Genomic DNA, 13,839 nt, shown 5'->3' with positions numbered 1-13,839 from the left:
CAGAATAAAACAGATTTTCAACCTAATTTCAGACCAGTCCATCCAGAAATGGTCCAAATGGGTGATCTTAGTGTGGCAGAGTGCAGACTCACCACATATTCAAAGACCAAAGTCAGGGTTTCCTTGGTATGGATGATGTCATGGAGGAGCACGATGTTGGCGTGCTTCAGGCCTTTCAGAAGAGAAGCTGCAGGGACAGAACAAAACAGAGGCAGAGAGTTGATCTGAACTGTGTATTGAGATACCAGGGGGCTTCCTATGATTCTGCCCTCATTAGCAGAATCATTAGAATGCAACACAGGCCCTCTGCCAGCTTCACTACAAAAAGGGGATTTAAAAAAAAGATTAAAATAGAGAGAGAAAATATAAGGTGGAGTAAATATAAGGTTACTAGCAAAGCTTATAGAGGCTTACTGAGGAGGCTGAATGTGATCAGCACATTCTGGGACTTGCTAAGACTTTCACATGTGACTCACTTCATCCAAGCCACAATTTAAGTACGATCAGGGAGGACTGTGCAAATAACAGAAATTAAATAACTTGTGGATTGTGTGTATTTCAGAATGAAACACAAATGTGCAGCTTCTTAGAAAGGCAGTTGTTTTTACTACGCCAAGCAAAGATGATATTAAGAGCTGTGGTGGTGCACTAAACTGGAAAACTGAATACTTCCAGCACCGACAGCGATGGCGACCGAGGTTACTTGCGCTCTTTTGTGTTTGTTGTTTTTCTTTGTTTTCTTGGTCTTGTGCAACTCATCCCGGATTACTTTTACAAGAGAAGAACTGCTAAATATCGGACAACTCACACCAAACTACCTTCCTCCGATTTTTGTGAACGAAGAATGCAGTATGGACTTCCTGATCGGAGGCGCAGCAGCAATATACGGGAGCTGGAAAAAACGCCCGCTGGCGCGGAAAACGTGCTAGCGCTTTGGTGCGGTTACGATAGAGGGGAACACGAACCTCACTCCCATCTATTCACTGCTCCCTGGTTAACAAAATGGATGAAATTCTACTCGTCAAAAGGACTAACTCTGACTTTGCACGCTCTGCTGCTTTGTGCGACTCAATCGCGGACAGCGCGATTCGAGTACCGGCTTCCAGGTGTTCAGAGCGGATCATGTAAAGGAGCTGACCAGGAAAACAAGAGGTGGAATCTTCTTTTACATAAATGAAGGTTGGTGCACAGATGTCACAGTGCTACAGAGGACATGTACCGCAGACCTAGAGATTCTTGTAACCGCAAACCCTGTGAATTCAACAGTTTCATGCTAATAGGAGTGTACATAACACCGCAGGCTAATGCTAGCGTGCTACGGCTCCTGGCTGAACTGGTAACTAGCCTGGAGCTAGAACATCCCGACTCTCCACTCATTGTTCTAGGGGACTTTAACAGAGCAAATCTCACCCACGAACTGCCCAAATACAAACAGAACATCACCTGTCCCACCAGGAACAAAATCACACTGGACCACTGCTACACAACAATAAAAGACACCTATCACTCTGTCCCCCATGCAGCCCCTGGACTCTCAGATCCCTGTATAGTCCATCTTATTCCAATTTACAGGCAGAAACTTAAAGCTGTGAAGCCTGTCAAAACAGTGAAGAGCTGGACTGAGCAGGCTAAGTCAGAGCTACAGGCCTGCTTTGACTGCACAGACTGGAGTGTATTTGAGACTGCAGCTACAGACCCGGATGAACTCACTGACACTGTGACACCTTATATCAGTTTCTGTGAGAATGTGTGTGTGCCCAAAAAGCCCTTCTGCACATACAACAACAACAAGCCCTGTTTTACAGCAAGACCCAAGCAGCTTCGTTGTGCCAAAGAGGAGGCTTACAGAAGTGGGGACAGAACTCTGTACAGCCAGGCCAGGAACACACTGACAAGGGAGATCAGAGCAACAAAGAGGAGCTACTCTGAAAAGCTGAAAGCTCAGGTTTCAGCCAACAACCCCTCGTCTGCATGGAGAAGCCTGAAAAGCATCACTGCTTTCACTCTAACATCTGTAGTTATGAAGTCTTTTGAAAGATTGGTGTTGGCCCACCTGAAGGACACCATAGAGCCCCTGCTGGACTCCCAACAGTCCGCCAACCGGGCAAACAGGTCAGTGGACGATGGAGTGAACATGGCACTGCATTACATCCTGCAACACCTCGACTGCCCAGGGACGTACACACGGGCCCACTTTTTAAAAAGCTGGTTTTATAAATGTAGTTGAGCAGATGACTCTTTAGTATGTACACGCACAGAGCTGTCTTTGTAAGTTAACATAGAGAAACAGCAAACGTCATGAGCAAAAGTGAAGGCCGGCTACTCCATCTCTCACAGAGAGCTGATAATCATATAAACCACCTTAATTTAATTAGACCTCACATCAGCTGGCTCTTTTTTCCCAGCTGTCTCTGTTCCAGGCAGAGGTGAAATATGGTTTCCCCTTTTTAAGATGCTGTGTGTGATGAGTATCAAACATTAGCTGATGAGCTGTCAAAAGAATGATGTTGATTCCCCCTCCTTACCCACGCAGGAATTTCGACCTGCCTCAGGAGCTATTGATACAGTTCCACAGAGGAATCATCGAGTCTGTTCTCTGCACCTCCATCAGTGTCTGGTTTGGCTCAGCAACCAAACAGGACAAGTACACACTTCAACGGACAGTTAGGACTGCAGAAAAGGTCATTGGTGTGAGCCTGCCCTCCATGGAGGACCTGTACACCACACAGGTCAAAAGGAGGGTGGAGAGGATCACTGCTGACCGCTCACACCCCGGACACAATTTGTTTGAACTCCTCCCCTCTGAACAGTGTTACAGGTCACTGTGCACCAAGACAACCAGGCACAGGGACAGTTTCTTCCCCCTGGCTGTCACTCTGATGAACACTTAACCCACGACAGTATGATTGGACAATAACCCTCAGTTCTACATTGTACAGATTATACAGACTCAACAGATTATACAGACTTGTACAGGTCTCTATTTTTAAGTACTCTGTTTTATCCCTATTTATCTAATTTCAATGAACATTCCTTTTTTGTCTGCATTGTTTACTGTCTGTTTAAACTGCTTTTTCTGCATTGTTTGCACTGTTGATGTTAATACTGCTAATTTGTTATATTACACAGCCTTATGCTGGTTTACTGTTTGCACATTGAGAGCCAATGTACCTGAGTCAAATTCCTTGTGTGTCCATCACACCTGGCCAATAAAGCTGATTCTGATTCTGATTCTGGAATGTGATGATTGGCAGATCTAGATTTAAAGGTACATTAACTAAGATTTTACACATTGTCTGTGAAAATGGGACAAGGTGTGGTGTTTCTTAGCAATACTGTATTATTACCTAAAGGCTGTAAAAAAAATCTGATAAGCAGCTCAAAGGCAGGATTCCTCTCAATAAGCAGGAGGTTAGCACTACAGTCAGATACCTCAAAGACCCACCAGTCTGAAGATCCAGCGCCCTCCCTCAAATAGAGCCACCCGATTTCTGGTAATATGCATAAGAGTGTCTAGTTTTAATAAGCACAGACATGCACACACACTGCACTTTCCTCTACTCTGGACATATGACTTTATTCAGCAGCAGTCTGTAATGCCACTCATATATCTGGGCTGGGAGCTTCCTGTGCAGTAATTGCTGAATTAGTTAAATTTCAAAGCGCCTTTCTAGTCTGCTCACAGAAAGAGCTTGGTTTCTGTGTGTGTGTGTGTGTGTGTGTGTGCGCACATGTGCGTGTGTAACCCAGGATGGCTCCTGGATCACAAACAGACAGATTAATTTTCTCATCTGTATTCAAATGCCACTTGTGAATATAGGCATGAATGTGTCTTCTTTAAGCCCAGCCAGTGAACTGAAGAGCTTCAAGTGCTTCACCTACACAGCTGGCAGGACAAACCACGCAGGGACACGCTCTGTGCCGCTGTTATGTACAAGAGGACAACTGGTGAGTCACCAGAGATCAGACAGACATCTGAACACAGAGACAATCCTCAGAGTAAAAAGTTCAGTTCAGGTTTGGGACACTGTCCTTTTTTTCTTGCAAATTGTGATCATTAATCTTCATTGGGTATGTTTACTGTAAATAAATTAATCTAATCAAGTATTTTTATCTGTTATATTTAACTATAATTAACAAAAATTAAGTGAAAACAACAGTGATTTCAGTGCAAACCAGGTTGCTTCAAGAGTGTTTTGCATTCACTGTGATTTTTTTTTCTTAATGCTATTTGCCTTATTCTCACTTCTTTCAAGGCATTTCTAAAAACTCTCAAAACAAGTTGGCTTGCTTTGAGAACATCTTTAACATGGGGCAAAATAAAATAAAAAATCATATCTATGTCAAAAGTTAGCAAAATCAATTTTTGCTTGAAATTTACCACACAAATGTAGGGTGGCAATGTCTATCAGCAGATCAGATTTCATCTCAATCTGATCCAGATTCCAGATCTGAAAGCCACTTAATACGAGTTTCAATGTTAATTTTAACTCATATTTTCTGTCATAACTTGGCCGATAATGAAGACAGAACCCTGAAATGTTCAGGTAAGATCCACACTATAACTGAGTATCATACCCTAAAAGATGATCCGGGTCCAATCCAGATCAAGGATTTTAGGACACATTTTGTGTTGTCCTGGATCTCATTTTTCACAACGGACCCACTTGTGTGAGTGAATGTTGTGCCTTGGCGGAGGTACAGTACATGTACTCTCTGAGTGCTCTCATTTGAGGAAATGTTTGAAAAGAGTCAGCCCCGAGCAGAAAGCCACCCCATGCTGGTGGAGCTAATAAAGCGGGGGGGACAGAGTGCCAAAGTGTTAATTTTGTTGATTTGAGACTATAACAAGTAAGAAACAGACATTTGAAAAATTCAGACAGGATGCCAGTATTTATGATAGTTTACCGCTGAGCGCTGTGGACATGGCAGTAACGTTTCAGTTTGATATCTGTTGTGTCACTGTCAAAAAGAATTAGAATATTCCATGTCAGCAGTCAACCATGTAAATCTTCCTCCAAATGTTCCCCAAGGAACTGTACACCTGCATTAATGTTATCTACCAATGTAGCTTGTCTCAGGCTGAACCTAGTCAACATTACTTTAGTCAAAACGGGAGTGAATCCAGCTTCTGAATCACTCACTGCTCTGCAGAGCAGACAGACACTGACACTATGTGTGAACAAAGGAACAGCCTAACAGCCTTTTCCACAGACCTTGTGACAGCAAAAATAGACAACTGAAAACTGCAGAGTACTTGTATTCCAGTATTCTTCACAATATCTGCAGATATTTCCACTCCTAAGCTTCTTACCTTCTCTAATGGCTGTGAAGGGTGTTCCTTCTTCCTCTTGCAGACGAATCACCTTCAGAGCCACAAGCTTCCCATTCACCCTGGTAACAACACAGAGGACAAACAAAGCATCGCAATCTGCTGTTTTGGGGACATAAAGAAAATAATGTATTAAAAATCTGTGATGCCTGGCAATAGTGATGATTGTTAAATGAATGAAATGTCATTTTGCAGCAGTGAAGTGAGACCCGGGTACTAGGCCACAGGATTACAAGTGAATGAAGCACACTAATCAAAGCGGCTCTATGCAAAATAACATCATTACTGAGAATATTAGAGTCTGTAGTTTCATATATTTACAGTGTGTGGTCTGGAATTTAATTAGCAAAACCTGGGAGAAAGGCACTAAACCATAAAATGTACAACATAACTACTGAATCAGTGAATAAAAACATCCATTTCATATTTATAAAATTTAAATAATAACAGTGCATGGGTGGGAAAAGCATATTTATATGAAATTATACTCTGTAACTTTTCCATTTAATTAATTTATGTAGTTCCATCAATGTTCCTCTATAATTAAATGTAATGTTCACATGAGTGGCTCTTATGAAGTACGAAGAACAGGGACAGGACTAGACACTGATTCAACATGCACACAATACTTACTTGCTCTTTCCTTTATAAACTGTAGCATATGAACCCTCTCCCAGTTTCTCCAGCTTTTCATAGGAGTCTGCCTTTCCAAACTTGGGGCTTGTAGGCTGAAGAAAAAGAAAGAGATAAGAAAAGGTAATATCAGAAGAAGAATTCAGTAACATAGACAAGAGAAGTCTCGGAGGATTTCACTGAGGACATTACAGATCTCTGAATGATATTAAAACCTCGAGGCTCCCCACTGTATCATCGGGGAGGTGTAATGTCTGTGAGGAGGAGGAGAGAGAATTTCACAGTCTTCAAGTAAGCACTCTGATGACTACTTTTCATTTGATAGTCTACTTTAAAACACTTTTCATTGCCTTGCCAGTTCACAAAGAAAGAAAACTTACTCTGACAGCAGGACTGAATGTGTTTATACACAACTGGTATGAAAGGGTTGGTAGCTAAACTCTGAAACACCAGCTTATTGCAGACTGACTTGGAAGTTATAGGAAAGACTGTAGTGATATTGTATATAGTACAATATACTGCACAGTACATGGGGCAGTTCAGAGAGGGGCAGAAGTTACCTGTATTACCACCTATACCTCCTCCATGTGAATTTTTCCAACAGTTGTTTACAGAGAGATTATTTCACTTATAACTAACTATATCACAATTCTAGTGAGTCAGAAGTTTACATCCACTCAGTCGACTGTGCCTTTAAACAGCATGGAAAATTCCAGAAAATGATGTCATGGCTTTAGAAGCTTCTGATTGGCTAACTGACATAATTTGAGGTCTGCCTCCAAACTCAGTACCTCTAAAGAAATCAGCCAAGACCTCAGAAAAAAAACCCCACAAGTCTGGATCATCCTTGGGCGCAATTTCCAAACACCTGAAGGTTCCACATTCATCTGTACAAACAATAATCTATAAGTATAAACACCATGAAACAACACAGCCACCATACCGCTCAGGAAGGAGACACATTCTGTCTCTTAGAGATGAACCTACTTTGGTCCGAACAGTACAAATCAATCCCAGAACAGCAAAAGGACCTTGCTACTTAAAGTGCCATAGATTTTGTGTTACTTATTTATCTACTTTATATTTCATTTGTATTTTGTGGCATTCATGTGGACGGCAAATGTAAAAATGTCATTGTACAAGGAAACACATTTCCTAACTGTGCATATGACAAATAAACACTTTGAACTTGAAGACACTGGAGGAAACAGGTACCACAGTATCTATATCCACAGTAAAAACAGTCCTGTAGTGACATAACCTGAAAGGCTGCTCAGCAAGGAAGAAGTCACTGCTCCAAGACCACGATAAAAAAGGCCAACTACAGTCGGAAGCTGCACATGGGGACAAAAATCTGACTCTGTGGAGAAATGTGCTCTGGTCTGATGAAACAAAAAACTGAACTGTTTGGCCATAATGACCTTCGTTATGTCTGGAGGAAAAAGGAGGAGGCCTGCAAGCTGAGGAACACAATCCCAACTGTGAAACACAGGGGTGACAGCATCATGTTGTGAAAACTGAGTTTAAATGTATTTGGCTAAGTTGTATGTAAACGTCTGACTTCAGCTACATCTGAAAGCAAATCCCTGACTATACTGTATGCTTAAAGGAGGCCCATGGCAACCTCCAAGAATCACCTCTTAACATCACAACATACACATATCCTTACCCTAACCTTAAACAAAGCTGACACTTGCTCTAACTTTACACTGAGTTGTTTTCATAAAATTCAATGTACTACACTGTGGGGAGTCGGGGCCAGCCTTCAGTCCCTGTGAAGATAGTACGTCTCACATTTCTGTCGGCACAGGTATGGAAAACCAAGGCCACACAAAAACATATATCTCCACAGAACTAATTAATTTAATTTTAATTAATTTAACATAATTTAATTGAATCACCTTTATTGAACGTCTAACAGCATGGTGCAGTTGTTGATACATCTGCACAGTCCTCACTGCTTTATTCTCCCTGTCTTCTTATCTCACCATTCTCTGCAGCACTAATAATCTCAGCATGTCTCATGGCTTCTCTGAACAAGTTTGACATTCCCCCGAGATCAAGCAGGAAGTGAGACTGTATCTGGTGGCCTGAGGAACCTCGCAGAGATACTCATGTTGCCTCCCTCTCAGCCATGTTGAGACTGGACTACAAAGGAATTGTAAATAGCCTTTTTTCCATGTGCAGCATTGTGCATCAGCCAGCTCCATTCTCCCCTGTGTATGAATGCTTGAAATAAAATAATAATAATAATAATTTTTATTTAAATTTTGTATGACACCACCACAATGGCTCACCCTGCATGGAATTACATGACACAATCAAAGCACAATCAAAGCAAACATGCAGTAATCTGTTTCACATTTTAAAAAAATAACTACACACAAAGAACTACACAATGCAGACAGCAAAGATGCAGAGGAAGAGCCATCAAGCTCCATCGCAGACTAGAGACAGAGGCCAGACCTGCACACTGAACACTGGCACTCCCCAGGGCTACGTGCTCAGCCCACTCTGGTTCACTCTGCTAACATACTGTATGACTGCACTGCATTGCCAAACTTCAACCACATTAAGTTTGCTGTTTGTTGGTCCTCATCAATAAAAGTCACGAAACAGCTTAAGAAGAATAGAAGAAGTGGACCTTCCAACAGCATGCTGAAGACCCCAGCATTTCCCAGAACATAGGGAAAATAAAGGAGGCTGCTCTGTGCCACCTTTCTCTCCTCTCCCTGCTCTCTCCCTCTCCACTCTTCTCTTGACAGACCGAGGCAGCCCAGGCTTACGGCACAGCTGTTTTCTATCCCAGCTGATAAAACCACCATAAAACCGTCAGACAAACGCCACCCCAGTGCCGGTTCATTCTGTGTGGAATACGCAGCAGACAGTGGACAACCCCAGCTTCTACAGTCAACTTTTCTTCTGGATCAAGTGAGACTGATCTATTACCTGTGACATATCTTCTCCTTGCACTCCAACCTGTGATTGCATGACAAGGGATCCGGGCTCCAGAGATCATCAGCACCCCCACGCCGTCTCTCCCTGTCCACCTCTCGCCGACGCTTCCCCGAGGCGGAGTCACCATGGTGCACCGGCTTCTCCACCCTCCGGCAGAAATCTCCATCTCCCCACGTCCAAGCCGCCAGTACTCAACCCAGCAGATCATCATCTTCCAGCCTATGACTGACTCAGTTTCCTCTTTTTCCTTTCTCTCAGGCCCGGCGCCCCTCCTCCTGCCTCCGCGGCCACTCAGCCCTCCGAATCCGGTGACGAGCAGTATCCATAGTATCCTCAGGCCCGGATCTGGTTTCCCCGCTGGTCCACTTCGGCCCCATCAATTTATTATTTCCGTTTCTGTGCCCGTTTCTGGGGAAAATAAATTCTGTTTTTGAATCGCTCCCTGCTAACTGAATCCACTTGTTCACTCTGTTCGCTCTCTCTCCCCTGGTGTCGGAGGAGCAAAAGTAACAGCAACACCTCAATTTTCTGCATCGGCTGAAGAAGGTGAGCCTCCCTCCACCTGTTCTCCCCATGTTCTACAGAGGCACCACTGAGGGCATCCTGACTACCTGCATTGGTGTCTAATGTTGAAATGTCAAAGTCTCTAACTGTAAGAAAAAGAAAAAACATTTGCACTTCACACTCCTCTGCACAACAAATCCATGAAGTATGGTGTAGCTGCAAGGCCCTTGATATCATGAAAGACCCCTCCCACCCCAGATGAATTTCTTCATCCTTTTTTCATTTGGCCAGAGGTATAAAACTATTAAGACCCCCTATGCCTGGCTGTACAGAAGCGTCTTCTCTCAAGTTATGAGGATCCTTAACTGTTTGAGCACCAGATTTAAAGAGAGGTCTACCAGATGCACTAGTTTGCTATAAGAGAAAAAATTCCTGGACCACGTTTGCATCCAAGTTGTTGCTGTTCATGGAAGAATGCTCACTGTGAGACTGAGTTCTGTGTCAGCGAAGCTGTAAAAATTGGTCCTGGGGAGAGGAAGAAGCCAAAGGAGATGGTAATGAAGGGTCAAAGGTCACTGAGACAGCACTGGCCTTTGAAGACTCTGTTGCAGAATTAACCCTACAGGAAGAGCTGCAGGAAGCCATAAGACAGATGGTCTCATTGCAAATAGAAGTCCCACAGGAACCACAAGAATACCTTCAGGAGATACTGAAATGCCCACTATTCAAGGAAGCAGAGTCTGAAATCAAAGGTTTTTATTGTCAGTTCACTACATGTGCAGGACATACAGAAAATTGAAATACCATTTTTCTGTCACCTAGTATTGAATGCCATACCATTTAGGAAAATAAAATTGAATAAAAGTAGAGTAAAAATAGACTAAAAAGAATAAGAAAACTAAGCCAAAGTGATTAGGATAAAGCTAAATGGTACAGCCTAATAGGCTATGACTCAAACCATGTACAATCAGTGACAGTAGTGCAAATAATAACAATAAGATTGTCAGATGGTTGTGAGATTGAGATGCTCATGGACAGTAGTGCAAATGACCAACAGCAGCAGATATACATGTCGTATAAGACCCAAAACAGCAAAACAGCAGAGGTAGTCTTTTCAGCAATGCTGATGGCTCTGCGGTTGTTAAAAAATGTCCGTGAGGGAAGGCAGAGGGGTGCCGATGATCTTGCTGGCTGTTTTCACTATGCGTTGCGGTGTCCTTCTGCAGGAGGCAGTACAGCCTCCGTACCACACAGTAATGCAGCCAGTGATGATGCTCTCAATGTGCCCCAGTAGAAAGAGCACATGATGGGGGTGGGACACTAGCTCTCCTCAGTTTGCAGAGGAAGTAGAGGCGTGATTAAGCATTCTTGGTCAGTGATGTGGTGTTGTCGGTCCAGGAGAGGTCCTCAGAGATGTGCACCCCTAGGAACTTGGTGCTGCTCACTCTCTCCACTACAGCACCGTCGATGGTCAGTGGGGGATGCTTTAGAGGTTTAGAAGATGGGAAAGTGTTGCTTGATCCAGAAGAAAACGCACCCATGACAGAAATTACCACGGTGCATGAAGAAGAGTACATGGAGGAGATGATGGTAAATTTGTATTCCCTTATCACACTCGGACCAGTGGCAGCAGAATCAGCACACCTCTGAGTGGAAGGAAGGTAAGAAGTGAAGGAGAATGCAGAATATGTGGTAGAGGATGAGTGGGTGGATGAGCCAGACCCCGAGGATGAAGAGAAAAACAGCAAGAGGGAATGGAAAAGGGAGAAAAATTTTAAGATGCAATAGCTAAAGGCATAAAGTAGGAAGCTGAAATAATCATTAAGTAAGGATGATTATAAGATGTCAAACCAACCAATGACTGGTGATCAGTGAGAGATTCTTTGACTTCTATTCAGTAATGTGAGAGCTCAACTATAAGCAATTTAATTAAAGTAAACTGGCTTAAAATATGTTGATTTTTAGAGCTGTAAGTGAATCAAAATTTAGTGTTGATGGCTTTTGATATTTTGCATTATTGCTTGCTGCTATGCTGTAACTCTTTAAATCTATATAAAAATTATTTAACTTTTACACTCTATTGAGCTATCTTTATTATCATTTCTGCTATAGTAGAGTGTTAAAAAAATTGTATGAAGTGATGTTTAAAGCTGTATATGATGTTTACTACATAAACTAAAATATAATTTGTTTAAATGTGGTTGTGGTAGTGATGACTGACTATTAAAACTGAATTGACTTAATTTTCAAACTGAATTGTATCAGAAAATACTTTAGATAAATTAGTTAATCTACTTATTCCAACTTGTATATCATAAACTGAGTGTCCAATGCTAGGAAGTTAACTAATGTCAGCTAAATACTGTCCAACAAAATCATGGTCATACGTGGCCACGGCTTTTATATGTTATTTCAGACCAAACGTAACACCTCCTCATAGAGCCAAAGTATACTGGCTTCTAAAACTTTCACAGTAGAGTAACATCTGAAGGTATAAGGAGGTAGCTGCCTATAACTGCAGATTGTTATTGTTTTGGGAGGATTTGGTTTGTTCTGAATTTATATCATGTAAGAGGAAGGTCTGCAGGGAACTGTATTTGCAGGTTCATCAATCAATCAATTACTGAGTGAATATATCCACCTAAAAACTTCAAGCCGTATCTGAAGCTTTAAATGTGTTTCAAATATGCCACCTCAGAGTGAGAGGTTAAGCTGTGTTCCTGTGTGGGTTTAGCACATCATGGCCTTTAAACTGCTGTTGAACATGTTCATTTTTAGTTTGCAGTTTTTAGCTTCAGTCAGTAACTGTTTCATGATATGCACCAATTCATTAGTTTGCTCTCTTTTTTTGGTTTGTTCTATTTCAGAGCTTGAAGAACATTTTACTACTACACATAATTTAGTGATGTATTTTCAGGTACACAATGCTGGTGCAAGCACAATGGGCATTCAAAAACATCTGAACATGTGTTTTGAAAAACTTTAAAACTGAAATTTTAAATTTCTTAAATTTTACGGTAGACTTACTTTAGGAAATAAATACCAGATAATCACATAAAGCACCTGTCAAATGGGGGTGAAAAAAGTCATAAGGATGTACATCTATGGTCATTTTTGTGTGAGCATTTTAAAGCATTGTATCCTGAATCCAGTATCAAAACAAAGCGTGATATTAGGACCCAAATGCAATTTCTTGTCCAAATGACAAAAATGTAGAGTCTCAGCTGATTAAAAGCTATTGTACTGGTAATGTCTGCTGAGTAGTCCACTGTCCTTTTCAGTACAAAAGCTTGTCAGTGAAATATTCTAAGAGAGTTGGGTTGATCTTATTAACTAAACAAAAAGACCACAAAACAGACAATTTACACGTTTTCATAACCAGAGCAAACACAATTCATTAGCGTCTGGCAGCGATGCTGGCAGGCAATCAGTGAAGCTTCATATCACATTTATTAAACCTTATTTGAGTGCACATTCATTAGGCATTTCACATTTGGAGCTAAATTAAAAAAAAAGGACCACATATGTATAAAAACCTGAAAATCTCATCTGCATGATTCAGAAAATAGTGTTGTATAAAACCGTTTTGAATTAAGAGTGTGAAGGAATACAGGCGGGTAAATTTGTTTCAGATGAAGAAATTAAAATGCCTGGCTGCCAAAGCAGAATACCTGAGAGATATAGAAACTAATTGGCACAGGCAAGTGTTTTTGAATGAATCTATGTTTTACAGACAGTTTGTGATATGTGATATGCCTAGGACGTAATCCACACAGAGCACCGGGGGACCCCAACAACCCCACCAACACAATATGAAAAAATGGAAAATTGTCCTATCCAATAGTTCAAAAGTTTTATCCTCAAGTTGCCTACGAAAGCTGTAAGAAAATACATTCTCCACTCAAAAGTGTTAAACTGACTCCAAATATACTGATTATTCCCTGAGCTCCTCCTGCTTCATGTTGCTTTACATGTCAACTAACAACAGTGAGACCCACAGTTGCTTTTTTAGGACGCATGGTGTCAGCATCGGGCTTACACATAGCTGAGACTCAAAAGACAGACATGCTCTGTCATTCTAAGCCCACCACAGTCAGAGAAATGATGAAATTTTTGGGACTGATTAATTACAGTAAAAATTTTGTTCCTGATTTTGCTAACCTGGTGGCACCCCTCCGTGCCATGCTGACAGAAGCAGGTTACAAGAATTATGGTTCTGCTGTGTGGACCACACAAGCAGAAAAGGCTTTTGTGGACATCAAACAAGCTTTGTCACATGCATGTAGTTTACATGCACCTGACTACTCTCAAGCTTTCCACCTAGATGTTGATGAAAAGGACGGCATTGTAAATGCAGTCCTGTTTCAGAAAGGAGATGACAGCAGGAGTCACAATCGAAGGGTGTTGATGTA

General features: G+C 41.7%; 1 protein-coding gene across 7 annotated transcripts in view; it reads right to left on the bottom strand.

Moving 5' to 3' along the window:
• cdk14 (cyclin dependent kinase 14) overlaps nucleotides 1–13,839 on the bottom strand; it is a 330,986-nt gene that overhangs the window by 217,247 nt on the left and 99,900 nt on the right. For all 7 annotated transcript variants that reach the window (XM_020622246.1, XM_020622244.1, XM_020622243.1 and 4 more), the window contains 3 exons: nucleotides 5,966–6,060; nucleotides 5,315–5,394; nucleotides 93–187 (listed from right to left, as the gene is read on the bottom strand). In XM_020622246.1, the coding sequence (XP_020477902.1) occupies nucleotides 93–187; nucleotides 5,315–5,394; nucleotides 5,966–6,060 (270 nt within the window). The remainder of the gene's footprint in view (nucleotides 1–92; nucleotides 188–5,314; nucleotides 5,395–5,965; nucleotides 6,061–13,839) is intronic.

Source organism: Monopterus albus, unplaced genomic scaffold (assembly GCF_001952655.1).
Source record: "Monopterus albus unplaced genomic scaffold, M_albus_1.0 scaffold276.1, whole genome shotgun sequence".
Taxonomy (NCBI): domain Eukaryota; kingdom Metazoa; phylum Chordata; class Actinopteri; order Synbranchiformes; family Synbranchidae; genus Monopterus; species Monopterus albus.
This window is presented reverse-complemented; position numbering and strand designations above follow the sequence as displayed.